Source organism: Cyanistes caeruleus, chromosome 8, assembly GCF_971803275.1.
Source record: "Cyanistes caeruleus chromosome 8, bCyaCae1.hap1.1, whole genome shotgun sequence".
Taxonomy (NCBI): Eukaryota; Metazoa; Chordata; class Aves; order Passeriformes; family Paridae; genus Cyanistes; species Cyanistes caeruleus.
This window is the reverse complement of record NC_141708.1, coordinates 11,661,587-11,687,998: the sequence shown is the minus strand read 5'-3', so window position 1 is coordinate 11,687,998 and position 26,412 is coordinate 11,661,587. Positions and strand designations below refer to the sequence as shown.

Genomic DNA, 26,412 nt, shown 5'->3' with positions numbered 1-26,412 from the left:
TTGACTGCGTGAGAGATCAGTCTCCCCAGGAGTTCATCTACTTCTGCAGCTCCTCTCTCTGTTGAAGTCATCATCTCCTGTTCACTGCATCATAATCACGTCTATACTAACCAGGAGGAAAAAAATGCAGGAGCAGATGGGCCCTTAGGAAACAAAGAGGCTGTTATGCAAATCTTAGCTTTCCATGGAGAAGAAAAACAATGTAGAAAATGTGAAATAGGAGCCAAAGTTTAGCTAAACTGAACGTGATTTGAAGTTCTCCATACAGTCCTTATTTGTCCTTAATGCAGTCAATTGCTACTTTTTATATCAAGCACAGCATGCTGTAGCATGGCGGTGTCCATGCCTTTTTGGGGTGCCAGGTCAAGCTATTACTCTTTTGAAAGAAAGAATGTGCACTATGCATGCTCCCCCTTTTTAAAAATTTTATTGATTCACATGCAAGTGGCTTTGTATTCATATTTACAGTGCCTGGTACTACTTTGCCTGTGTGGATTGAATTACTCCACTTAGCTGTGCATCCCTGTGAATAAACCCCATTATTATAAAATAATTCCCTGATGTATTAAGACCTTAATTTTGGATTTTTGCCCAGCTTTATGTCTCAGAAATTAAGAGCTAATCTATTAATGTCATTCCCATAAAGATTGGAGTGTATTTTACATGTTGTATTATGGTTAAATGGCATAACCTTTATTTTGTAAGATGTTTTTAGGTGAACTGAGATGAGATCAAATAAAAGATCAAGATGGAATGAGTTGTGCCGGAAAATGATCATGTCTTACATCTTCAAATAAAAAAGGAAAAAGTGGTTGTAAAAGTACTCACTTATGTGTAAGTGAAGAAACATCTCCTGTTTCTGCTGTTTGTGTTTTGTTTATTAGGCTTTGTCCTCAGAACTGACTATGTGTGAAACACAGAGCAAAGAATACAAACATGAAATTGAAAGACTTAACAGTGAGCTTCTGGAAGTGAAAAAGAAATATCTGTCTCAGAAACGCAAGGAGCAACAGAAAAAGTATGGGAAAACCACAGTTTTGTCTACACAACTTCCTGCATAAGCTAGATTCTTGTTTTAGACCCTTTTGATCAGAATGTGGCCAGATTTTACTGAGATGATACAGTTTTGTTGCCTGATTTTCCTGAATGTTATCCTCCATGTTACTTCAGTCTGGTCTGGATTTACCATGATCTATGGCCAGGACAAGAACATCCATCAGAGATGTTGCTGAACATGTTCTGCGGTCCAGTTAAATTAGTCATACCAATGAGATGATGCCCAGAGAACACAGATTAGTGTCTTGTTTCTGACATCAAAGCATAGAATTAAAGAACAGTTTGGGTTGGAAGGGACATTTAAAGGCCATCTAGTCCAAAGTCCCTGCAGTGAGCAGGAACGTCTCCAACCAGATGAGGTGCTCAGAGTCCCAACCTGACTTTGAATGTTTCTGGGATGGGTCATTTCCCACCTCTCTGGGCAACTTGGGCCAGTCTTTCACCACCCTCATAACAGAAAATTTCCTTCTTATATCTAGTCTAAATCTATCCTCCTTTAGTTAAAAACCCTTATCTCTTGTCCTATAGCAACAGGATTTCTGGCCTGTAAGTGCCCATAGCTGGCTCATGTCCAGCCTCTCACCCACCAGCACCCCCAAGTCCTTCTGGGCAGAGCTGCTCCCCATCTGTTCGTCCCCCATCCTGGATTGATGCCAGGGCTTACCCTGACTCAGGTGCAGCACCCAGCACTTGGTCTTGTAGAACCTCAAGAGATGCTCATGGGCCCACTTCTTGAGCTTATCCAAGTGCCTCTGGATGGCATCCCATCCCTCAGGTGAGTCAACTGCCCCATTCAGCTTGTTGTCTTCTGAAAACTTGTGGAGGGTGCTGAGGGTGGACTTCACCCTGAATGAGAGATTACTTAGATTTCTGCAGTCAGATGATGTGATCTGTTACCAAGTTTTTCTGTTTGCACAGAAAGCCTTTTGTCTTTCCACTCATTTCCATCCTCAGCCTGTGCCTTCCTCACACACTAAAGGCAACAGTTCTCTACATTTGCTGAATATAAAGTTGCCTTTATCACTTCTTCCTTAATCCTATTTCATACAGCAAATGATTTGATGACTAAATGAGTAAAATAATCAGTGATAAACAGTGACTTTTGTCCATCTGCAAATTGCATAATGTTACCTTAATGTTTGGAATTAGCAACAATTGTGCAGTGCTAATGGCCTTTCTGGAGCTTTAGGATCAATATGTGAGGCTACCATAATGCCTGATAATCCATTTCCAGTAGCTAAATGTCTCCTTCACAGTAGATTTGTTGTTTCCATTTTGGACTCTGGCATAATGTCTCTTTCTTTTCATAAAATGAGGAGAAATTCACCTACATTTTGTTGTTATATCTCACCTAGAATTAATTCCTGTCATAAAAACTCCACTTGTTAAGGACGTAATTGCTTTAAAATAAAACAAAAAATACTGTGTGAGTCGATGGTGGCTGGACTGGGGCATGTTATACAGTGAAAGGAATTTCATATTGAAAGTCATTTAGTGCTGGATACACTGTTTATAGGTTCAGGATAGATACCTGCCACTGGGACAGCTTGTCAGGTTGTTCTTTTGGGCAAGCATGTCTGTGGTCTGATGAGCATGGGTGTCTTTGTGGCATCTGTGTTTTGGGAGCACATTCAGGTACTGTTAGTGGTGCTTCTGCAGGCTGGCATCATCTTGTGGCTCCCACCACAGCTCAGAAGGCACCAGCACTGTGCTGCCAGCCCTGGCTTGCACCTCTGCTGTCTTGTGGCGGCCAAGGGAGGTGCTGGGCTTTGCTGTCCTCTGCCCCTCACTGCTTTGTACCCCAGTCAAGCCTGTTGGACTGCACCCTGTGCTTTGAAGAGCACAGGGGCAGAACTGGGCATACCAGTCCTGGATAACTGCAGCTTCTGCTGTCTCTAGACTGTGCCTTGTGTTGGCAAGGGAAACAACCTTGTGCAGCCCTCCTTCTCCAACCTGCCAGGTGTGCAAGACACACTGCTGACTTCCTGCAGTAGAGAGAACCTGTTGTGCAGTCAGGTTCTTCCCCAAGGACTCCTCTTCCCTGCCACAGAGCCATTCCACAGCTCTCCTGCCTCAGGCAGGGCTGGACAGGCAGTGCCTGCTCTGTGGATGTTGACCAAAGAGCCAGGGCCATTTGATTCATACAATCTCAGATTTCTCTAAATCCCAGCTGACAGAAAACCACTGACTTGATTCTCTATCTTGCTGGCTAATGTTAACATCATGTCTGAAATAAATGTAGCTGGTTTTGCTAATAAAAAGTGGATCCTGTCAGGACAATAGCATTACCAACATTATTGACTACACTGGAATGAAAGAGAATTAATACTCTCAGATAACCTTACACAAAGTTATCATCTAAAGCTTTTATTGATTTGCACAAGATAGCTTTGAGTTGTGATTTAACATCTTGGTACTGAATAAATGCAGCTTTGCATGTGATGCTGAAGGAATATAGTGACAGTGGGAATTTAACTTTGGCTAAAAAATGAAAATTCAATGTTTAAGATTTTGATTGTGAGTTTGAAGTCCTCTTTTTCAGCTCTCTAATTCTAAATGTTGCTTTTCCCAGTTGTCTTAGCTGTTCTTTTTCTATCTCTTCCTATTTTTAACTTCAGTTTCTTGAACCCTTTCTGCATCACTATTTTCCTAGTTGCTTCTAGCACCAGGATCCCATTTTGATTCTGATAAGGATTTGTGAGAAAATATGAAGCTTAAATCCACACCAGCGACCTAATCCAGCAGTCCTATATATGTAAATAACTGCAAGAAGGGATGTCAGTAGTAACTGGGAGCTTTTGCACGTGTCTGGTTGCACATTAATTCTGCATAATATATTATAGTATTCAGTGGCATAGAATTTTCCATACTGATGAGCACATCTGTTTGTTGTCTCCATGGAAGCATGGGGAAAAAATGAGCATGGATTCTGGAACATTTTATCTCCCCAGACTTGGAAATCCAACAGTGAGATGGGATAATCCATCTAAATACAGAATGTTAGTTTTTGGTGCTGTCATCTGGCACATCCATTAGGGCTACATTGATACAATTAAAAACAGTTATAAATGGTTTTGATTGTTAAGTTCATCTGTGCCATCTTTTGGATATTGTACCTCTGTATGGGTCAGATTTGGAAAAGGATGCATAACTAGACATCTGACACAGTTTCTCTGAACTTCTTCCTATTCTGACAATTTTTAGGGGCAAATAGAAAAGTAATAATTCCAGAAGTGTTTTCTTTCCCCTCACTGGGGACTGAGGAAAGATGCTCCTGTGACATGGCTAGATTTTGTATAAGTGTGGTTGCACTCAAATTTTTCTCAATCTCAGTGACTGTGAAATGAAATAATGGTACTGACTTTCTTTGTAAAGCCTTGAGACTGTTAGGATAAACTAGAACTTCATAAAGCTCCACTTGGTTAATCTTAAGTATCTCAGGACCTCTCTCTGAAGCATCCAGGTATGTTGCAGTGAGTTTGGAATATTGCCCTTCATCTTTGTACTGCTCTGCTTACCTCCCCAACTTTGTCAGAGTGGAACCAGCTAACCCTCGTTCCCTCCTCCTAAGGCCATCAAATTCAAGACCTCCTGGATTCTCAGGTGGAGCAACTCCCTGGGGCTCAGTGCACCTACAGCACACTGCTAGTTTTCTGCAGATGTCACAGGGCAATTATCACTGGAACTTTGTTAAAATGTGAAGACAGATAGCACTATATATATTCATTAAAATTCAACAAAGGAAAATAAACCCTCCCTTTCGTGCCTTTGATGAATGTAGCTGTTTGTTTGAAAACAGGCATGTTCCAGCTAGAACAGGATGGTGATTAGAAATCTGCAGTCATGGAGCTCATGTACATACTTGCTCTAATGAGGTGCTCTGACCATTTTGGGGAGTAGCATAAAGAAAGCTCATTTATTTCTAATTTTTAATAATTCCAAAGCCCATCAGTAGTTTTGTAATTAGATCCAAACAGACACCTAGTCTTGGAAGTTTAGCCTAACAGGCTTTAATCAACACTTTTAAAATGATCTCTTGATAGTGATTGCATGAAAGAAACTCTGGAGGACACGGATTTCCTTAGTTTGTAAACATCTCTGGGCCACAGAATGAAATATGAATTTTCTGTTTCTTTGTTTCTATTTAAAGGGAGAAGGAGCGATCCGGCATTGATATGGGGACGAAATTACCACCCCTCAAGACTGATGTACCTCACTTCAACATGGGGGTCTTTCCTTCAAGCAAACCCATTCCCAAAATTGCAGTCTAGGAATGCACTCATCTAGTTGCATTTCTGTTCCCAATTTCATGTTTGAGAAACTGTAATTTTAAAAGAGATTCAGAATCTACTGAAATCACTGTATCACCTTCAGGAAAATTGTGTATATTGTATATAATAAAACACATTTTTACACTGGAATTACATGTTATATTGCATTTTATATTGCATTTATATTTTGTACATTTTCTATTGGAATTAACATAGTTCTTTTTACAAACTGTGTACCAAATCTGCCTATTTGATGCCAGCAGACACCTGCATGGATGTAAATGGATAGTGGAGATATTTCTTCTTCAATATTGTGTCTCTGTTTAGCACTGTAACACCACAAAATGCCTTAATATGTAGTTATTTCTCTTTTATCTGCTTCAGTTGTAAGCACGCATTCCATTTATCTTCTGACTCAAAGCACCTGAAAAAAATGAAAACACAGAAAAGAAGAAAAATTAATAGGCTGATGTTTCAAGCCCTGCTGAGCAAATGCAAAATTAACAGGTCTTTACTTAGATGTACATATGTAGCAGTTCTCTGTGTAGGTAGTGTATAATAAGATTTATGCAGTGTTTGCTGCAGTTGTTAGGAAGATCAAGGAAGTTTGTGGCCACAATGTACATTATTAAGAGCACGATTGTGTTTACTCTGGTAGATACAAAGTGACATAATTATGTCTGTTCAATTGGGGGGACTGTGCACGCTCAGTGGGACATGCTGTTCTCCCACACAAATCCTTCCGAGCGATTAAAACTTGGACTCAAAACACGGCAAACTTTATGCTTTAATTTCTAGACACTTGGGCATTTTTGTAACTTTCAGAAATTGTTTTTGTAATACAGCAGGAGCCCTCCAACCTTTTCAGCCAAAAGAGATTTAATTACCATTCATTAACAAGTGAAATAACAAAGTCACGGCATGAGGTGCTGAAGTATAGAAAACTTTCAAGCTGTAAAATAAAATGTTTTGAAACCGATTTGAACGTGGAACTTTTTTTCCCTGCCTGGGGGATAAAAATACTTGTCCAAAGAGATATGCTGATAAATATTTCACATCCAGAAAAAAAAGCCCAAAAAAACCCTTTGCAAAGATTTTGTCCTTTTCTTTGGTGGAATACATAATTAAATATTAAAGCTACTGTGGGAAACTTTAATGGAAGTGTTTAATTCAAAGGAATCAAGTTAAATACGACAGGGATCTACTTTGCTTTTACAGTGGGGACCAGAACGTTTAGTCATCAGATCCATTGTATTTTTCTTTTGTCCCCAAAATAGCTATTATTGCTTTTTTTATTGTCAAGTGCATTATGCTAAAGTTATCATTTTAGGACAGTCATGCTGTCAGAATAGTGTCTTTGTGCATCTGACATGGCCTTATAGATAGAATAATTGACAATAACTGACATGGGCACTTGAGTCTGATGGAATCCCAAGTAGGTTTTACTGAAGCTTTTAGAAGTTGGTATTTGCTAAGGTCCCGAGTATCTAGCCTGGAGCTGGATTCTGCTGTGCTTACACTGGCAAGTAATTTGTATTGAAATAAATCATCAAAGACTCATTTATTAATTCACATGAACTAGAGGCACAGTTAGACTCCAAGAGCACTGTCACTCTGTAGAGAAGCTGCTGATGTATTACACTTTAAAATGTACAGTGTGCCCCCTAACTCATCCAGAGATAATCTGAATCTGTGTTTATCTCCCACAGAATCTCAGAATCATTTAGGTTGGAAAAGACCTCCAAGACCATCCAGTCCCACCTTTGGCTGAACACCAGCATGTCAACTAAACCAAGGCACTAAGTGCAACCTTCAGTGGTTTCTTGAACAACTCTTGAGCAGATGGTGGCTCTGCCACCTCCCTGGGCAGCCTGTTCCAATGCTTAATCACCCTTTCAGTGAAGAAATTCTTCCTGGTGTCCAACCTGAGCCTCCCATGGCACAGCTTGAGGCCATGTCCTCTTGTCCTGTCTCCTTGTTACATGGGAGAAGAGGCCAAGCCCCAGCTTCTGTCAGGTACAACTCCTTTAAGGTAATTGTAGAATGATAAGGTCCTCCTGAGCCTTCTTTTCTCCAGGAGCCTCCCAGCTCCTTCAGCAACTCATTATAGGGCTCTCTAGGCCCTTCCCCAGCTCCATTACCCTTCTCTGAACACACTCCAGCCCTTCAATGTCTTTCTTGGGGTGAGGGACCCAGAACTGGTGAGGTGTGACCTCACTGGTGTGGCCTCACTTTCCTTCTGTTTGCTATCAGGGCTTAGGAGGCAAATTGTCTCAGTGGTCAGAGGAAAGGAGGGGAAGCCAAGCAGATGGAATTTGTTCTCTACTTGAATATATTTTTATGAGTACAGTTGTAAAACAGATACTTTTCTGTCTTTAGTTGTACTTACCAGTAGCTTGTATTGGATGAGTCAGAAGCTTTTCTGTAAATTATTCTTGACCTAAGTTTCTCCAGTCATTAAAATGATTGGGATAGTATTTGTCTAAAGACTTGCAAAGGTAAATTCACTTACATTGAAAAGGTGGCTAGTCTTCTATATTAAAAATAAAATGTAGGGGACTGCAAAATAAGGTGATTTGCTTGTACAACATGTTCTTCCAGCCTAAAGAGCTGGAATTGAATACAGTAAATTTCACCTAAAAATGTAAAGAAGCTTTTACTTGTTCCTCCAGAATTTCAGGCATCAAGATGTGCATGTGTTGGCTACTGTCTTCAGTTTTATTGCATTATTTACTTACTACCATGAAAAATAAATTCACAGGTTAATTCAGAAAAGAAGAAAAAAAAAAGACAAGAAAATATAGTCATCAAATTATTGCCAGTAACTTTCAGCATAATCAGGAATAGAATAACTGCAGCCAGCTTAATTTATAGCGCTAGAGAGTGAAAACCATTTCTGAGTTCATATAATAGAACGGATTAAAGCACACCAAATCCCTTCCCCCCTGGTCTATAAAAGTCAGGGAGCTTGAAAAATTGCTCTGGATGTCTGTGAACCCAGCTGATGCTGAGGTGCTTTTAGTGTTCAAGGATTCGGCTTGCGCAGCAGGGAAAGGCAGAGCGCTAATGAGAATATCATTTGTTCAGTCGCTTCTGCATTGTGAGCAGCAGCTCTGAAGTGCTTCTCCTAAGTTTTGTTGCAGAAAAATGTTAATTGAATTCCAGTCTGTGCAAGATGTAGCAAGTGTATCTTTAACTTCTTATTCCTGTAAAGATACGTGAAAAGATGGAGCTGAAGGGCTATGATCCATGGCACTTAAGTTAGGGGAAATCTTTCTTCACTTTAATTGCTTTGGATTGGAGCTTGCACAGTAAATCTATCCTGGAGCCTTTTCTAGTGAGGAAAGTATGTAATATTGTTCGCTTTCAGAGCTCTTGCAGTACATAGATAATACTTAAAGAAATTTCACATCAAACCTAAGCTTTGTCTGATCTTGTTGGCAGGTCTGTGTTCGGTGTATTGCATGAGCAGGACACAAACTGAGTATCAAGTTCAAATGTGGGACCACAACCCTTCTGGGATCACCTGTCACCTATGAGAGACAGAGCACAAGAATCCAGCCCTTCATTTACCCTTGCTTTGTGAATCCCCAGCAGCAGGAGCACATACTGCACACCCAGTAACACGTCCTGCTGCTGTTATCTGGGAACACTTGCACACAGCTCAGACCTTGTTGTGCTGAGATCTACAAACCCCAGTCCAGGCTGGGGAGGCAGGGAGAAGGGCTGAGACCTTGGCACATGCAGACTCTTACCAGTGGCACAGAGCAGTGAGGGGAGCAGCAGGTGCTGGGCCCTGGGGCAGTGATGGGTCTTGAGCTCAGCCCCCCCCCGGGCACATTTAACAAGCTCAGCCCTGGAGCTGAGCTCCTGGTGCTTTCCTGTCCTTTAGGGAGCCCCTGGCAGCTGCTGTGCCCTGACAGAACAACTTCAGCGCTGTCTCCTGTGTACTGTCCAAGACTGAGCTGCCCACAGGGTGAGGAGAGATGGATTGCACTGCCAGAAAAGGGATCTGTGGGTGTAGAAAGCTCAGGTGAACGAGGTGAAAGGTTTTCCTCCCAGAGCCTTCAAACAAGGAACTGCTTCAGAGGCATCCAGCAGCATGGCCCCAGAGCACTGCCTGCAGGTGGGTTGTCAATTATGGTGAGAGTCCACAGTGCCAGGTCTCAGGCTGCTGTTTTGTATCTTTGTGTAGTGTGACACTGTTGTATCCTAAAAAAGTTGCATGATGGAACAGAGAGAGCTGATCCCCTTGCCTTATTCCCTGCTGCCCATGTGAGATTTACAGAGGTCAAAACAAGAAGTTGGGCAGTAAAAGCAGTGCCTGCCATCTCTGAATGTTAATGACTTCCTGAAAATTGGCTCATCCCAACTATCTTTACCCAAATTAGAGTCTCTAAATCATATATATTTGTATTTAGGCACTTTAGCAATTGAGTATTATTTTCCTAGCTGCTGGTTTAGCTGTTGTGCCATCTCCTCTAGCAGAATGTATTTTTAGTGTGTTTAGTGTGTTTCTAAAAGCAGACACTTGATTTTGATGCTCTTTCTCTTCCCTACTTGAGTGTTTTGTAAGCAGCCCCACACAGATCAGCAACTTAAGCTGTTCAGCATGCAGAAAGATGTCAGGATCTCATGCCCTGGACTTGTTTGAGAGCCCTGTTTTCCAAAGGGGAGCTGAAACTGTGCCTGTAGAATCTGTGGGTGTGAGGGAGCAGGACCTGTAGGACATGCTGCAAGTGGCTGAGGTCAAAGCAGCTGCCTGCCCCTCTAAGCCTTACCCCTCAGCTTGCTTTTTTCCTGAACAGCTATGAAGGTTTACTGAAACTTTAAGTCCCTCTGCAGACCTCAGTAAGCTTATAAACCCCAGCAAAGGTGTATAGAGTCACTTAGATAAGTAGAAATTTTTACTGTTCTTGGTGGTGGTGGTGGTTTTGTTGTCATGTTTTTTGTTGCTATTGTTTTGTGGGGCTTTTGTTGGTTTTTTTTTTTGTTTTCTTTGGTTGTTGTTTTTGTTGTTGTAGTTTTGGTTTTTTTGTTTTTGTTTTTTTTTTTTTTTTGTGGTGAGCTCTTCAGCTTACCCAAGACCCAGAAATAAAAAAAAAAGTGCAAAATTTCTTTTGGAGGATGTTATATTCACAAGATGGATCTCAACAGATCAGAGTTTCCTTCCAAGGTGGCCAGGAGCCTTCCTTTTTGGTGGTGAGCATTTTAATATGCCCAGGTGTGAAGTGGATATAAAAACTACGATTTCAGCCAGTCTAAACTGATTTAAACTTCACAGTACTTCACAGCAAGAGCCATTTCTCAGGGCTTTTTCTTGGCAGAAGACTAAGCAGTATTTTAAAGCCATTTTAATCTGAAATGAGAATCTCTACATGGGGTTTGAATGCACTTCAAGTGAAGTATGTATTTGCAACTTTTGTTGATCCCTCTTAATTTTCCAAGTGTCCCTGTAGAAACAAAGCATGTTTGTGTAGTGGCAAAATGCAGTGATAGCTCAGACTTGTTGAGAGCCATAGGATGCTAAAAGCAAAAGTACTAAGGGAGTGGTATATTTGGCATCAACCCTGGGATGTAGCTGATTAACCATTCTTTCCTACAAAAAATATAAAGGCACTGATCAATGTAACCTCCTGTCTCTCCTCCCCATGAACACCCTGAAATTCTGTCCTAAGAACTGAGTGTTTCTGGAGGAAAGATGCATGTTTTGTTGAAAAAAATAAATAAAAAATTTCAGAATGCTGTGCCCAGCTTCTGCCAAAAGCACAGTTTTCTAGGATTGCTTTGACATTCATGTGATCATGCTGAAAGCTATTCTGTGGCAGCTGAGCTGCAGGAACTGACCACAGCTACTTAGCTGTCCCCAATTGCAGAGTAAAATGTGTTTGCTTAAACCATCTTTGTCACTTCAAATGAAAAGGTGCCCAAAGCAGGAGTCTAAGTAAGCTTGTTTTACTTTGCAGTCAGAGCAGGCTATGAGCAAACACCTGAGGTGTGTTCCCCAAAGGGTGGTAACTCACAAATTTGGTAAAATCCTTGGAAGGGTTTGGTTTTGCTCCGTAAAATCTGTGTCTCTCTGCAGCCCCCTTTGATGAAGGATGTTCAGAGCCTTGTGATGTGGCTGAATGACAGGGCAAACTCTGGGAGTTTCCTGGTAATAAATATTCTTGCTTCTGAACCCCCAGTTGAGCTACCTCCTCCCATGCAATTTTTATGCTATTGTTCAGAGGTATTCCCTCTTGGCCAGTTAGGAAAACTCATCACTGGAGTTTTATTTTAACTGAGTATACACAAGTCTTCAGAAATTGCTAAGTCCCTTGCTGATTCAGGTGCTGTAGAGGAAAAAAAGACAAGCAGACCTGAAATGTCTTGGACCAGACTTCTTTAACAGCCCTGCATTGATTTATTTGCTCAGCGGTGAGCTATTTGCTAACTCCTGATGCTTGCAGCACTCCTGAATTTGCAGCAGCTTTGCTAGTCAGCTTCTCTTGCCAAAGGTACCTTCAAAATTCCTTAGAGCAACGCTGTTGTGGCTTGGTTTTAGAGTGGATTCTGTTGTCCTTGTTGCAGAGAAGCTGTTTCAATTGGTATGCAGCACAGAAGAGGAGGGATGTGCATTAACTGGAAGAAGTGAGCAATTAAGTGAACTTTGGTTACAGAACTCAACAGATTTCTGCCTGGGTCCATGAGTGAGGGTTTAGCATATTCCATTTGCATCTAAACAGATGGAATTTCTACTTTGCTTTTAAAATGGTGTGGGGTTAGTGAATCCAAGTCTCATTTTATTTTGCTTGTTTTCTGAATTTCACCATTGATGTTGAATGTTGATGGCATAAAACCATTCCTAGGCCAGAGATACCCTGACAGATTAAAGAGCTGGGCAATCACCAACTGTATGATTTTTAACAAGGGCAAGTGCCAGATTCTACACCTGGGATGGGGTTGTGTGTATAGATTGGGGAATGAAAATTTGGGGAGCAGCACTGTGGAAAGGGACCTGGGGATCCTGGTTGATGGCAAGTTGAACATGAGCCAGCAGTGCCCTGGTGGCCAGGAGGGCCAGCCCTGCCCTGGGGGCATCAGCCCAGCATCACCAGCAGGGCCAGGGAAGGGATTGTCCTGGTCTGCCCTGCCCTGGGGCAGCCTCACCTCAAGGGCTGGGGGCAGGTTTGGGTGCCACAATATAGAAAAGGCTTTAAACTATTAGAGAACATCAGAAGGAGGGCCACGAGGATGGTGAAGGGTCTGGAGGGGAAGCCATGTGAGGAGTGGCTGAGGTCACCTGGACTGTTCAGCCTGGAGAAGAGGAGACTGAGGGGTGACCTCACTGCAGTTACAGCTTCCTTGTGAGGGGAAGAGGAGGGACAGACACTGATCTCTCTTATGACCAGTGACAGGGCTCAAGGAAATGGCAAGGAAATTACCCACTTACTGTGGGTGTGAAGGGAGAATGAATGTCCAAAAGACTGCTTTGGTACTGGTCTGGTGTTGGAATCTCTCTCCCCTCTACTTCTTTAGCTCTCATTCAGCTCTCATGGTGTGGTGTCAGGAGAATGGGATTCATAACCCTGGGAGATCTTATCCTTTTGGTGGCCAGCTTGGAATTTTGTATAATAAGAGGCAAATTCCCATCTTCACAAGGCACAACAGACCCCATGTGCACAGCTCTGGTGGGGTATGCAAGGGATGAGCTCTGTCCTCCTTCCCCAGATGTGCCACCTTTCCCTGCAGCTCCAGCCAGCAGCAGAACTGGCATGGGCATGGCTGTGCCCAGGGCTGTGTGCTCTGCTCCTGCATGGAACAGATGCCTGCAGTTTCCAGAGCTGTCAGTCATGCACCCTTCATAAGCACTAAAATTCAAATCAGCTGATATCAAGGGGAATTACATGCCAGCATCACTTGTCTGATCAAGAGCTTCACCTTGTGCTCTTGAGGGATGTGTCTTGTAATTTACTTCAGGCTGAGGGATAACTGATTTTTTTCTCTCCTATCTTCTTTAGTGCAAGCTGGCAGCCAGCTCCAGAGCCCTCTGCCCCCCACTGCCTCTCCCCTGCCTGTTCCCTTCAATGGCAGCCTGCAGATTTCTGCTGGGCTTTGATCAAGTTTTGCAGCTGGGACCGTCCTTTCTTCACTTTCTTTTATTACATGTGCTGCCAGTTCTGGGTTCCCCAGCACCATCCTGTGTCCCTGGGCTGCACCTGCTTTGCCCCTGGCTGCCTCTATTCCCCAAGCTGATGCATCAGAGCAGCCTGGGCTTTGCCTGGGGAAAGAGTGCTGTACCCCAGGACTGGCCTCTGATTTATGCAGGCATCTGCCCTGCCTGGGTTGGAGATGGATTTTAGAAAAGAAGCAAAGCATGTTGCAGTGATTGGTATTCTGTGAGCACCATGGGCAAGACAGGTCACTGAAATTTTTTCTTTTTTTTTTTTTTCTGGAGTTGAGGGTGGGACCTTGGGACTTTTCATGTCATATATTCAGCTAAAACTCACCTAAGCACAGTGCATAGGAGCACTGAGGTCTGCGATACAATCCTGCCTCCTGATATCAGATAAAACAGCTTTCTCCTGCTCTGGTGACACTGTAACCTGCCCAATTCCCTCCTGTCACCTCTGTCCCCAGCCTGGTGCATGCTTGGACAAATTCCCCCAGGTGAACTGGGCAGGGCTTTGCAGAGTGCCCCTCTCCTGCCCTCCTCCCCTGCTCACCAGGACAGGCCAGGTTTCATGAGAAGCCAGTGGAGTTTACTTACACCTACCATGAAGTGGAGTGTGGGGAGTCTTCCCCTAGGTCTGGGATAGTGCAGGGCAGCCTTTGGAAACCACCTTTGGCAGATGCCTGATGGGACAGCCAGCAATCCTAGGGGGGAAAAAATCAACTCTTTGGGGGCTTTTATTTGAGTCTTGGAAAACCTGTAAGACTGGGATTGCTGAACAATGCTTCCATGAGGAAATGCTCACATTTAAAACACAGTCCATACAGTGATGTGCTGGAGGCAGAATGCTGCTCAGGGAACAGACAAGTGTTGTGAGCAGAGCTCCTCAGGGTGGATGAGAGGCTGAAGTGTTGTCTCCAACTTGACTGTGTAGTACCTTCATCCCTCTCCTCTCTGAGAGCCTGCAAGGAAGAGAAAGGCAACAAGGCTTTCACACCATGGCTCATATCTTCTTTGCTTTTGTGTTGGACTCAAGCTGAGGGAGAAGGGAGTTTGGAATAAAGGTGTTGTGTAAATTGCCTGGAGAAAGTCTCTTGCCTAGGATCAGACATGGTGAGGTCTGTAACAGTATTTCACCTTTCTCTAGCACATTCCAGATGAAGACCACAAGGAGAGGGGCCAACACCAACCACATCAAAACATCAGAACAACCCTACTCAGACACTGCATCACATCTTGGACAGGCAGCTGGAAGAACAAGGTATTTCTTCCATATGGCAGAGTCCCTCAGGGAAGTGTGTCAGGTGTGCAGGATCCAATCATTATCCCAATTATCTCCCATCTTCTGGCCCAGCAGTGATGAGGACAGTCCCTCCAGCCCTGATGCACAGACAGGGCAGTGGAATGAAGCTGGGGAGGGCAGCTGGGAGATGCTTTGCAGGCAGAACCTGAGCCAGGTCCCCCATACCAAGCATCCTGGCTCCAGGCATTTTTCCTCTTTGATTTATCATGAAAAGAACCCAGTTTCAATGCTGAGCCTTGGGCAATCCCTTGCTGGATTAGAATATTACAAGCTTAGCTGCAAATCTACCAAGAAGTTTTTCAAGTCCCTGCTTTCCCTCTGGAATCAGCCGAGCAAAAGCCACACCTAGGTGAGATGCTTCATCCCTTTTTTGATTTTTTTCATCTAATACCCTTGTCAAATACTTGCAGGCAGCTGCAGCTCAAATCATCCTGTGCTTTTCTTGTGATTGTTTTGCCTGATATCATGGTGAGCATTCGTATCAAGCGAGTGCATGATAGATGGTTAGATTTATGCTTTACGTTGTGATCTGGGGGTATAAATGTATTTAAGTGACTTATTCAGCTTAAAACCCAGCACTGTTTGCTGCTCTCTCATTAGCATTACAGGCAGAGAGATATAAAATAGCAATGGTAATTGTGGCAATGGAGTGTCACTGACAAACAATATGAACACAAACGCCATTTTTAGAGACAGATGGAGTACAACTCCTCTGTAATTTCTCAAGAATTATTTTTAGAGTGGGACAGACTGAAAGCCCCTCAGGGAGAAGGGCATAGTGGAAGGTGAGAAGGGCTGGGGCCATAAGAAAACATCAGGACTTTGACAAGTTTATTGCTTATGTAAAGAAAAAAAATAAAGCGGGGGTGGGGCGGGGAGGGGGTTGGGGAGAAGAAACCAAAAACTAAAAGACCTGGCAATCCTAGAAACGTGAGCCATTTTCCAGGGAAACTGCTCCCAGAGCTAGAGCAGAGTTTAGTGGGTGCTGTGGTGATTAATGGAGCCGTCTGGATCATGGGATTGTAACCACAGCTCAGGGCTGTGCATCAATCACTGCGCTGCATTTATGGCCCTTTTATGCCGTCCCCCTCCTTTAAACCCAATTTAAGGCTGTGCAGATCAGTTGGCAAAGCCCCTTTGGCCCCACCTTCCTGAGCTTTCCTACTTTGCTTGCAGAGTTTAGGGGTGGCAGAAGCTGCCTCTCCTCTGCAAGGACTTGCTTCCAGGCTGGTGTGTCTGCCAGAGGGGTCTGGGCTGTCTCTTTTATGACTGCTTTCAGAAACTCTGCTGCTCCTTCCCTTAAAGCTGCTGCTTCCTCGAGGCCCGAGTGAGCTCTGCTCTGGGGAATACTTTGGAATACTTTGGGGAATACTCTGGGGGAATACTGGGGAAAGGAATATTGCTGCAATGGGTGTGAAGCTGCCCTGCTCCCGTGTGATGGGGAGATCTCTGGGGTGGGCAGCTGCACGTTGGTCATGTCTTGCTCCACAGAAGCAGTAAAAACACAACCATGGGTTTGTGTTGACCCAGGGCCAAACCTCTGTACTCAAGGGTTTGAATTATTTCTTGGTGAATTTAGGGTGTTGTTCTCTAAGCCGCGCCTGTTTCCTTGGATGGTGAGTACCATGTGGGAGAAGTTTCTAGGGTTTGGTGGGGAGTTTTGCTAAAGACCCAGTGTGTTTCCAGCTGCTGAGAGGTGGAGGGAATGCATGGAGCCAGGCTGTGCAGAGACAACAATCCCCCCTCCAAATAGTGCCAGCTGGGGAAATTAAAATGAAGAACGGGAAGGAAAGGTGCAGTGAGTCTTTCTGGTACAGAGACTGAGCATGAGGGAAAAAACATTTTTGCACTGTGATATGTGGTAGCTTTTGACAACTGGATGACATTTTGGCTTGCTTGGTGAGCAGGGGATAGAGAGAGTAATGAGGAACTGGAATAATTTGGGATGCAAAGCTAGGGGCTCCTGAGAGACACAGGAGGAACATATGCATAATCTTAACATCTTTCTTTGTCCCAGATCCCCAAGTCTCCTTTCTGGGAACTTCACAAACTCTTCCTCTGAATGCTGCTGTAATAACACTCTCTGCTCCCCTCCCCTCTTCATGCTTCCATAGCACAGCAGCTTTGGGTTTTTGTGATGGGCTCTGCTCCTCTGCTTCCTCACTGCTTGTCCAGGTCTGCTGGAGAGGAGGCAGGACTGTGCCTGTGACACAGCCCCATGCCTGTTGTTTATCCAGCTGTGTGTGTGCTGCGTGGGGCCAGGGTCAGCTCTGCCTTGGTCTGTGGGCTCTGCTGTGCTCTGCTGAGGTGCTCTCGGCTGCTTCTGCTCCTTTCTGGAGCCACTGGTGGTGGTGCTGGAAGGGTTCTCCCTGTGGTGGATGGTCACCATTACACCAGCTCCTGAGCAGCTCAGCTGGAACCATGAGGGCTGACCTTTGCTTGCTGGAGGCTATTGCCATTGCTGGGCGGGCACCTGGTACGGTATGATTGTTCCTGATTTTTTCCTGAGCTTATGTAAAGCCACCCTTAGGTAGGGGGATCTATGCCTGTACCTGTGCAGTAGCTGAATTCGATGGCAGGGCTGGCAGCAGGATGCCACAGGGACAGGTGGTGGCAGGTGGAGCACTGGAATGCCTCACTTGTCTTGGGCTGATGCCTGCAAGAACAGAGCCTGCAGCCCTGCCCAGGTACTGCCAGAGTCTTCCCATCACTGCTTAGCCCACTCTGCTTTCCTTGTCAGAACTTGTATAGGACTTTTATTAAAGATTTGGTGCAAGATGCCCCTGCTCGACAGATTGGTGAAGAGTGTTTCCAGTACAAAACTGGGTTCTTTATTTATAGTGCATTGTGAGAGTGTAATGATTGTATTGCACATGGGAAAGTTAAGCTGGGATCTTTGTTGGGAGAGAAGGAGAAGGAGGAATGAGGTGCACAGCAGGTTTAGTGCAGTGTGCACACTGGAGCATCTTTCTTTTGTGCTGGGGCTGCAAAGTTTTATGCCATGTGTGAGGCACTGGCCAAATGTTCAGCTGAGAGCAGCCTCAAGTGCCCAGATGAGCTCTAAAGACTCTGCTTTTAGAGATGAGAAGAGGATCGTTGCCCTTCTCTGTGAGAGCACCAGGTGCTGTGGAGGGCTCTGGCTTCCAGGATTTCTGTGGACAGCACCTCCATCCCACATGGCCCTTTCCTGAGCTGTCCTTACTCCTGTGTGCCTGGAGGACTCTCTGCTCCTGTAAAGGAACTGTGTGGGTGATTAAACTGAATACTGGAGCATCCTCCTGGATCTGCTCTGTCATTTTGGGGCAGATTCACTGCTTTGGAGACCAGTGCAGGTAGGATTGAGTTTGCCTTTTTGCACCACTTGTCTTTATCACTGTTACACAAATGCTGTGATCCTCTCCTAGAGTGTCCTCTCTCCATCCTTCATTGAAAGGGGCACTACATGCAGCCAGATATTATGGTATGGGAAATAGCAGAGGAGTTTATTCTTGGAGTGAACAGCATCACTTCTTTGTCATTAGAGAAAGGAAATCAGTGAGTCCTAAACTCCCATGAGAGCTGCTATATCAGGGCAGGCTCTTCCCTAGTTCTGGAGTGCTTATTTCCCTGATTCTTGCCTGGGGATCAGTGGTGACAGCAGGGGACTTCAAGGCACCCAGGACTGCTTTACTCTTGGGTGAGAAATGGCTGCACCATGTTGCTGCTGACAGGATTTCTCCTCCCTGACTGCTCAGGCAGGGGCACAGCACACATTTACTCTGAATGTAATTTTTCTTAATTTAACCAAAAGTATGTTAAGAACGCAAGGAAAACAGCACAGCTATGCCAACATGCTGCTCCTCAGCACTGTTGTGTGTTTAGGATGGGAAAGCTCTGATTTACAGAGCTGAAGATATATTTTCCCATCTTCTTCCTAATTCTTATTTTATTTTGTTGCATTTTTGAAATTATCCCCTCTGGGGCTATTATTTTTCTTTAAATCATTTTTAAAGGCAAAGTCATCACTGTTTTGAAACTATGAGTAGGTTTTATTTATTTTTTTTTTAATACAGCAGTCATAAGCAATTTTAAACCACTGCTTTACTGAATAAAATGATCTTCCCTTATGGTTTGATGTTGATGCTGCAGTCTGATTTATTGAGGAGGACTGTAGCAAATGACATAAACACTTAGAAGATAATCGTGTTGGTGATGGACCTATGCACAGAACATATTTAAAAGATAGGATGCCTCATGTTGCTGCCAAGATTCCCTGGAGCATACAGGGTACAGGGGTAACTGCATCAGCCCATAGGGGTTTCATCTTCCAGCCTGGGTTTGGGTGCTTGACACAAGCTCAGCCTGGCACCACTTAAAGCAGATGGCAGAAGTGTTTGGATCCTGAGACAGATCCCAGTGGGCTGTGTGGGTGGCTCAGGCCCAGATGTGGAGGGTTTAGTGAAAGAGAGGGGAGAGGCAGAGCTGTGGGAGCATGGAGGAGCAGCCACAGAATGCCAGGGCCTGCAGCAGGAGCCAGGGCTGCAGAACCAACTCTGCAGGTACAGAGAGGCCCTGGGATTGGAACCCCACCTCCTCCTCTATTGCCTCCTGCTGCCTCCCATGCAGACACCACCCCACACAGTTTGGTGGGCTGAGCTGCTGCATTGTCATTAACATCTGATTTGTGGGGAGATAAATGCGGCTGGCAGCTGTTATCATCTGTGCTAAAAGTAAACACAGATTTTTAGCCAATAATATAATTGTTGCACTTCCATGCAGTGTAAGCTGTTATGGAAGCCCTGCTGTCGGTGGCTGCATGCACCCCTCTGCTCTCACTGAAAGGGTAGGGAGGCTGGTTCTATCTCCTCTTTTTAAAGCAGGACTCACACCCTTGTTTTCTGGTTCTTTTATCCTTTATATACACCAAAATATATCATGTGGAAACTGCTGTTTGAGGGGAAGAGAGAAATCAAGATGGTGTGAGGTAGAAGAGGAGAAAGCAGGGAGGAGCAGCAGGGAAAGATGTGATGAAGAGGTATTTAAGCAGTGGGAAGGTGGTTTTGTGCCTTTGTAGTGTGACTACAGAGTACTGCTGTAAGGGGCTGAATTTCGCTGGCCCTTGCAAGGTTGGGTTGTCTCAGTCCTGTGTTTGGGGGCTGACTGTGCACCAGCTCTCAAGGATTTCCTTGTGCCAGGTGCCCCTGGCCAAAACTCCCTACTGGAGGTTTTTCTGTGAGGTTCCTGGAAGCCTCTCTCAAGCTGAAAGGTTTTTTTTGTTTGTTTTTTCCTACTGGTGGATGAACCACAGACAGGTGGTGGATGTGATGGTGATGCATTTGTTTGAAGTTTGCATTAAACTTCTTTGGTCTGGAAATCAAAAGTGCATGCTCCTCTCTGGCCTGCTGTTCCCTTCCAAGCTCAGTATCTCAGGGTGGGGCAAACTGCACTGAGATAAATTAGAAAAGTTTGAGTGATTGCACTCAGCATCTCCAGTCTCAGATTCCTGCTGCTCCAGCATCCCCAGAGAGCCCCAGAGCAGGGAATGAGCTGACCTCTTCCAAGCACTGCAATCCTGCAGCTTTGCTGGCTCTCCCCTCTCATGAGATAAGCATCCAGGCACTGCACTCAATATCCTTGGAGCTTTGTCTGTCTCGGTCTTGTCTCCTTCAGCTTCTTTGGTGTGATGAATTTAGCAGAGTTAACATCCTCTGCTTCTGCCCCAGCCCTGTGCATCCCTTGAATGGAATATCTGTGCAAGGAATTGGACATGCTGCTGACATAACCCTGGGCAAAATCTTTTTTATACCTGAAGGTCACATTAAAAGGAAAAAAAAAAAAATGTGTATTGAGGGCATCTCCTTTGGAAACAGTGAATTTGCACAGGGCAGTAATGGACATTTTTACTGTCTTTGTAGAGGATTTTTGTTGTAATTTTTTAGACTCCTACACTATGATGGGGGGCAGGACTATTAGAAGGATGAATTCTTGGCTGTCTCCCTGTGTGGTACTTCAGGTTCAGTACAAACTGTCTAAGTAATGGGATACCTCACACAGCTGCTTCATTTTCCTGACTCCCAATGAGTTGAGACAGCAAATACCTCACCAACTGTGGAGGCTGTGGCAGTCCCATGCAACATATCTAAGGATGATTAATCCTGAGAAATAGCTTGGCCATTTATCTAGCTCAGGTTCCATTTGCTGTATTGGGTTGTCTGGGCTGTGCAAAATGCAGAGCAAAGGAACTGCAGGCAGGGCAGGTTGCTGGTGCTGGTGTCAGCTCCTCTCTGCAGACTGGTGTGAACTGCAGAGCAGAGGGGTGCTGGCCAAGAGCAGGGAATGGGGGTGTTGTGGTGCAAGGGGTAGACATCCTGCCCAGTGTCCTGCCTGAGTCAGAAAATGTCCAGGAGCTGGGGCAGATGGTGGGGAGCAGCCTTGTACCACCCATGGGGGGCTCTTCATCCATCCACCATCCATCCATCCATCCATCCATCCATCCATCATCCATCCATCATCCATCCATCATCCATCCTCTAACAAACAGTGCCAAGCTGTGTCAGCACATCACTGTTCAGCTCTTCCAAACCTCTGATTCAGCTCAAGGGGATTATTTAGCCCCTATCAGACTGAAGTAAAACCTGTAGTGCCGTGGTTTGTTTTCTTCTCCTTCTCCTGATTTGGTGCAGCTGGGCTGGCCGTTCTGTTGACCTGTCCACTAGGAAGCATGATTTGGATAGAGGTGATGGATAATGCCTTCTAAACAAAGCACCCTGTGCCCAGGATGATCACGAGCTGTGTCCTGAGGCTGCTGTGCACAGGTTGGGAGGGCTGGTCACTGCAGCCGTGGCAGGATCATTCTTTGCCCAGCATGGTACAAAGGTTGCCACACAGGAGCTGCTCTGTCCCCTCGCTGTGGCCGCAGTGGAGGTGGCACATCCTGCGGAGTGGCTCGTGGAAGGAGTGCCCTGAAAGCCAGGGCTGCAAGCAGGAGTGAGAGACACTCAGGCATGACTCGTGCTCTGCCCAGATGCTCCAGGCTTTTTTCCCCTCTGGTTACACCGGGCACAAGCAGAGGGGACGGATGCCATGGCAATCTGAGTTTCTCCAGACTCAGGGCAGGTGCCGATCCCTCTGCTCCAGCAGGGTCAGTGCCTGTGGGGCTCCTTTCGGTGTTAAGGATGAGACAGGGCTCATCACGGGGAGCCTGAGCGCTGCGATCACGGCAGGGCAGGAATGGCTGAGGAAGGGCTGCGTGCTGGGAGAGAAAATAGCTGCCTCCTGTGAGCAGCTGCTCTTCCCTGCGCTGTCTGGGTCGCAGGCTGCTCCCCGGGGCCGTGCAGTGCCCAGCCCTAAGTGCACAGAGCACTGCCACCTTCTGTGCCCTGCTGGGAGGAGAGCAGGCTCCGAGAGGGTCCCAGCTGCTCCTGGCTTTGTTCTCTCCTGTGCCTTGGAGGGGAGCTGCTGACGGATGAAGATGGAGCTGCTAAAGCAAGTGACTTCTCCCGGACCTTGCCCTTTACTTTGATTTGCTTCACCTGAAAAGGCTGTCTGGGTAGAGGCCACCGAGGCTCCTGTTTTGATCTATTGTGCCAATTCCTCTGCTGATAATTGCTGTTTCTGTGATATGAGTACAGAGGGAAAGCAGAACCATTCCTCTGCTGCCTTCTGCAACCAATTGAAAGCAGAAAAATGCCTTCCTCTAATTGCTAGAGATTAGTTTATTCTGGGTACTTGTGGGAGGCTTGTAAACTTCTGAAGAGCCTCCACAAATGTTTGTGTGCTCTTAGAGACCGGGAAAGCTTAAAGGGGGAAAAGAGCCAGGGGAAACAAGGCATGAAACAGAGCAACCGCAGAGGTGGGAAACTCTGGAGAGGAGGCTCTGCCTAAGTGCTGGCTGAGTGCCGGAGTGTGAGGAAGGACAGAGCTACTTTCTCCACAGACTGACACTGTTGCTCCATCACTGCCTTAGCTGGAAGATCTCGCAGAAATCATTTGGGTGTTGACAGGAACTAATTGTGCTCTTTTTCTCACCAGAGAAAAAGATTAGGCTCCACCTAATCTCCTTCACTCTAGTTTCTGCAGCCTTCCCCCTTCAAAAATAAGGCTATTGTTTTTCCTGTTGGGGAGCTGCCACTAAAGGAAGCAATGCTGGAGGCATATAAACTTTTCTCAGTCACTTTCTAACTTAAAAATACTGACAGTCTTTATGAATGAAAAAGAAAATTCAAAGAAACTTTGAATGCTATCACAGCTGGTTGAGAGTTTTCTAACTAAATGCATTTTGGCAGAATGTGTCAGCTTGTTGAAACTGAAACTCCTCAAGTGCTTATTTTAAGAAAACTTGCAACAGCGAGGTGCTCTCAGCTCCATGACAAAATTTCTGGCTGGAAGTGGGGGAAAGGAGCAGGAGCAGCTAGTGCCTTGGTGCTGGAGTGTCTGCTTCTGATGGGGGATGTCCTGGCCAGAGCAAGCTTTGTGACACTGGGTGCCCTGAGGAACTGGCCTGGTGGTGGGGAGGGACTGTCCCCCTCAGCTGCCACTGAGCCTCAGTGCTGCCTCATGACTTGTCTCTTCCCTACAGCGTTGTTCCGTGATGTAAAGCTGCACCAGGATACACAAGTTCCTGGAGTCCCCACGGATCTTGTGGGGGCAGCAATCTGTGGGTCATGCAAAACTGTTTCACAACATCCAAATTTATGAAAGAAAGTTTTTTTTTATTTTCAGGTTTTTTTTAAAGACTAAACTACTTTCCCTCATGAAAGAGGAATGAAAAGGAGGCAGGGGGCAGCTACAGAGAGAACACACCAGAAAAATGTTCCTTCATTTGGGGTTAAAAGCATTTTCTGGGTTCTGTGCATTTCAGGCTATAAACCCTGGTAAGTGCAGCTCTAGGCAGTCTGGAGCTCTGTGACAAGCACTAATTTTGAGAGATTGTTCCTTGCTGATGGACAATTACACACCAATCACAGCAGGAATCTGAGCATGGCTAATGTAAATGGCCTGGCATTTTGCTATTTGGGAAGTAGTGCTTTTTGATTTGTTAATGTTATATGGCTTTTACCCAGTACAATAAAAGTTCAAATGTTCTCCACAGGTTTCATTATTTCTCAGATTTACTCAGTAAAGGCTGGAATGAAATACATAGGCACTGATGTTGTTTACAGTTACAGAAAATTGCCATTTTACTGCAGGTAACCACTCCTGTGCATCCCACCTGTAGAACCTGGAAGAATTTAGGCTCTAGTCTGGGGCTTCTTCCTGATGGGTCTTGAATTGTTAAATCCTTGTGCTGTGGAGTCCCACAGACCAACAGGACCTGCTGATGGCTCACAGCCCAAGGGACCTACACCTCAAACAGGAAACTCTTTGTGAACATGGTGTCCTTGGGGCCATGGATGTGTCAGCATCAGATGGAAGCTGTAGGGTAGGTGGTAGAAAGAGAAAATAATACGTCTGAGACACATTTTTTTTCTTGCTAATGTACTGTAGCAATGAGAGGACCTGGACTGAGATTGCACTGAGCTGTTTGGTGTCTGGCTGTCAGAGTTGAGAGCAGTTTTGACATTCAGATGTTGTTCTGAGTGTGCACTGTACCACTTCTCTCTCAGCAGCACTGCCCAAAGGTCAGTGCCATCTGCTACAAGTGCAAAACCTCACACAGCTTATGATGCCCTGGCTTAGTGCTGTGAGTTGCACTAAAAAGATCTCATTGATATTTGGGAGATATTTAACTTGGAAATCTGCCTGGAATTTGGCCCCTCTTCTCTCCCTCTCTTAGGGATTCTGTGTTTGGATCAAATATCTGAAAGTTTGGTTTGAGTGCTCCAGGCTCTGCTCAAAGAAATGATGATACTCAGAGGTGTCTCACTGCAGAATTGTGTCTCAGACACCTCTGATGACAAGTGCAGGAGAAATGTTGCAGGTGCCTGGGGGTGGCTGCTGTTGCACTATGCAATATGCTGCCTTGTTCCTGATGATGCTGTGTTCCAGTAATGGATGCACTGGGATCCAGCATCGCCACTCATGATTAAATGGGCTGGTCAATAAATCCTTGGCTACTATGAAGTATCTGACTTCAAGGGAATTTCACTTCCTTGTGCCAAAGAATCCACCCATGAGCATCCAAATTCATCAGAGAGCAGCTTGTTAGTAGCACCTAGATACTACAGTAATTGGTGAGCTATAAATAGCAAAGGCAGACATAATATTAAACGGGCTGTGTCATCAATTAGCTAATGACAGAAGCATAGAAACATTGGATAAAAATAACCTGTAATAGCACAATACTTTCTTCTTATCCCCCTCCTACTCTCCCTCATCCAGAACTGAACAGCTCTGGGACACCTCATTTTTTACTATTAATAATTTAGGAGCTGTAACGTTCTGCAATGAGCAGTGTCTGATCTGCAAAACATTCACTTTTTCAGATTGCCTTACACTTCCAATCATTTGCAAGAAGTAAAGCTGGTAAAAACAATGGAATTTGATGCATGGGATTGTTTCAGGTCATGTAGTGAAGCCTGTGGCACAGCTGCTGAATAGAATTTGTTTAGTTCAGTGGAATTTTTGTATGGCAACAGCTGCCCGTTATTTTTTCAGTGTGACACAACACACAAGGCATGGAGGGGGACCCCAAAAATTTAACTTCTGGGCTTGGATTTGCAGCTATTGATCAGTCCTCAGCAATGCATCTCAGATCAATAAAACCTGGACTTAACCCTGATGGAGACAATGTGGTGTCAGGGTCTGTCTTGTGCTTTCATTGCACAGCAGAGCCCTGCTCCTACTTAGTGCTGCAGGTGGGTAGATGCTGTCCTGGATGGGGAATTCTGGCTCCCTGTGGAGCACTGGCTCCTGTGTTTCTCCTTGTTCTCCCTGGGTGGAGGGCAATGCTGTGTTCCCCACATCAGCCTTGAGCAGCCTTGTGGCATTTTCTTGGCCCATGGAAATGCAGAGGAATTGAGAGGACTGACCTTAGGCTCATCCCTAAGGAGCAAAGCCCCTTTCCCTCTGGATGTGTCTGTTGTAGATGAGCACAAGCTTTGTGAGGCAGGGATATCTGCAGCCACAACTGCATGGCTCTGGTAAGGGCAGAGGGCAGATTCCCTTCACCATTTTTTTCAAAAGTGCCAAGTTTAAAAGGTTGTGGAGGAGGATGCAAACAAGGTGGTGTGCAGACAGACTGGTCCATAGTGGGAGTATGTCCCTGAAGTTTATTGGCCCAAGAGAATCCCTTAGCAAATTTCCAGGAAATAAAAGAGAAACACAGAGCTTTTCTGAATCCCTGTCCCATTTATTAACACCCTTATCAAACCTGTTCCTTTTGGCAAGGAGATGTTCTGAATGTGTGAGGCTGTTCTGAGAGCTGGAGTCTGGGAACCTTTTTCTCCCTTCTAAGTTTGTCTCCATGATTTAATAATTGCTCAAGATCCTTTTTATAAAGCAGCAAGACAAGTGATCCATGACTTTGTGTGGATTTTTAGGTGGGTGCAGGGCTGACTGGGAGGCTGTGGGGTCACTGGAAGCCTCAGAGCTGCTGCTTGTCTGGGTCATGGCTGAGCTTCAAATGGAGCCCTGGGCTCAGCCTGGCCCCCAGGCAGGGAACACAGGAGGCTTTTGAGGCTGAATTTTGACAATGCTTTATCTGGGTT

The 26,412-nt window shown here is 45.1% G+C and overlaps 1 protein-coding gene across 3 annotated transcripts in view; it reads left to right on the top strand.

The window, feature by feature from the left end:
- The window catches only part of CFAP58 (cilia and flagella associated protein 58), a 93,975-nt gene extending 88,498 nt beyond the window's left edge, over positions 1–5,477 (top strand). For all 3 annotated transcript variants that reach the window (XR_015289735.1, XM_086899398.1, XM_023929822.2), the window contains 2 exons: positions 885–1,018; positions 5,207–5,477. Coding sequence is in view for 2 of the 3 variants with exons in the window: in XM_086899398.1 (XP_086755524.1) it covers positions 885–1,018; positions 5,207–5,327 (255 nt within the window). In the remaining variant the exon portion in view is untranslated. The remainder of the gene's footprint in view (positions 1–884; positions 1,019–5,206) is intronic.
- The last annotated feature ends 20,935 nt before the right edge of the window (positions 5,478–26,412 follow it).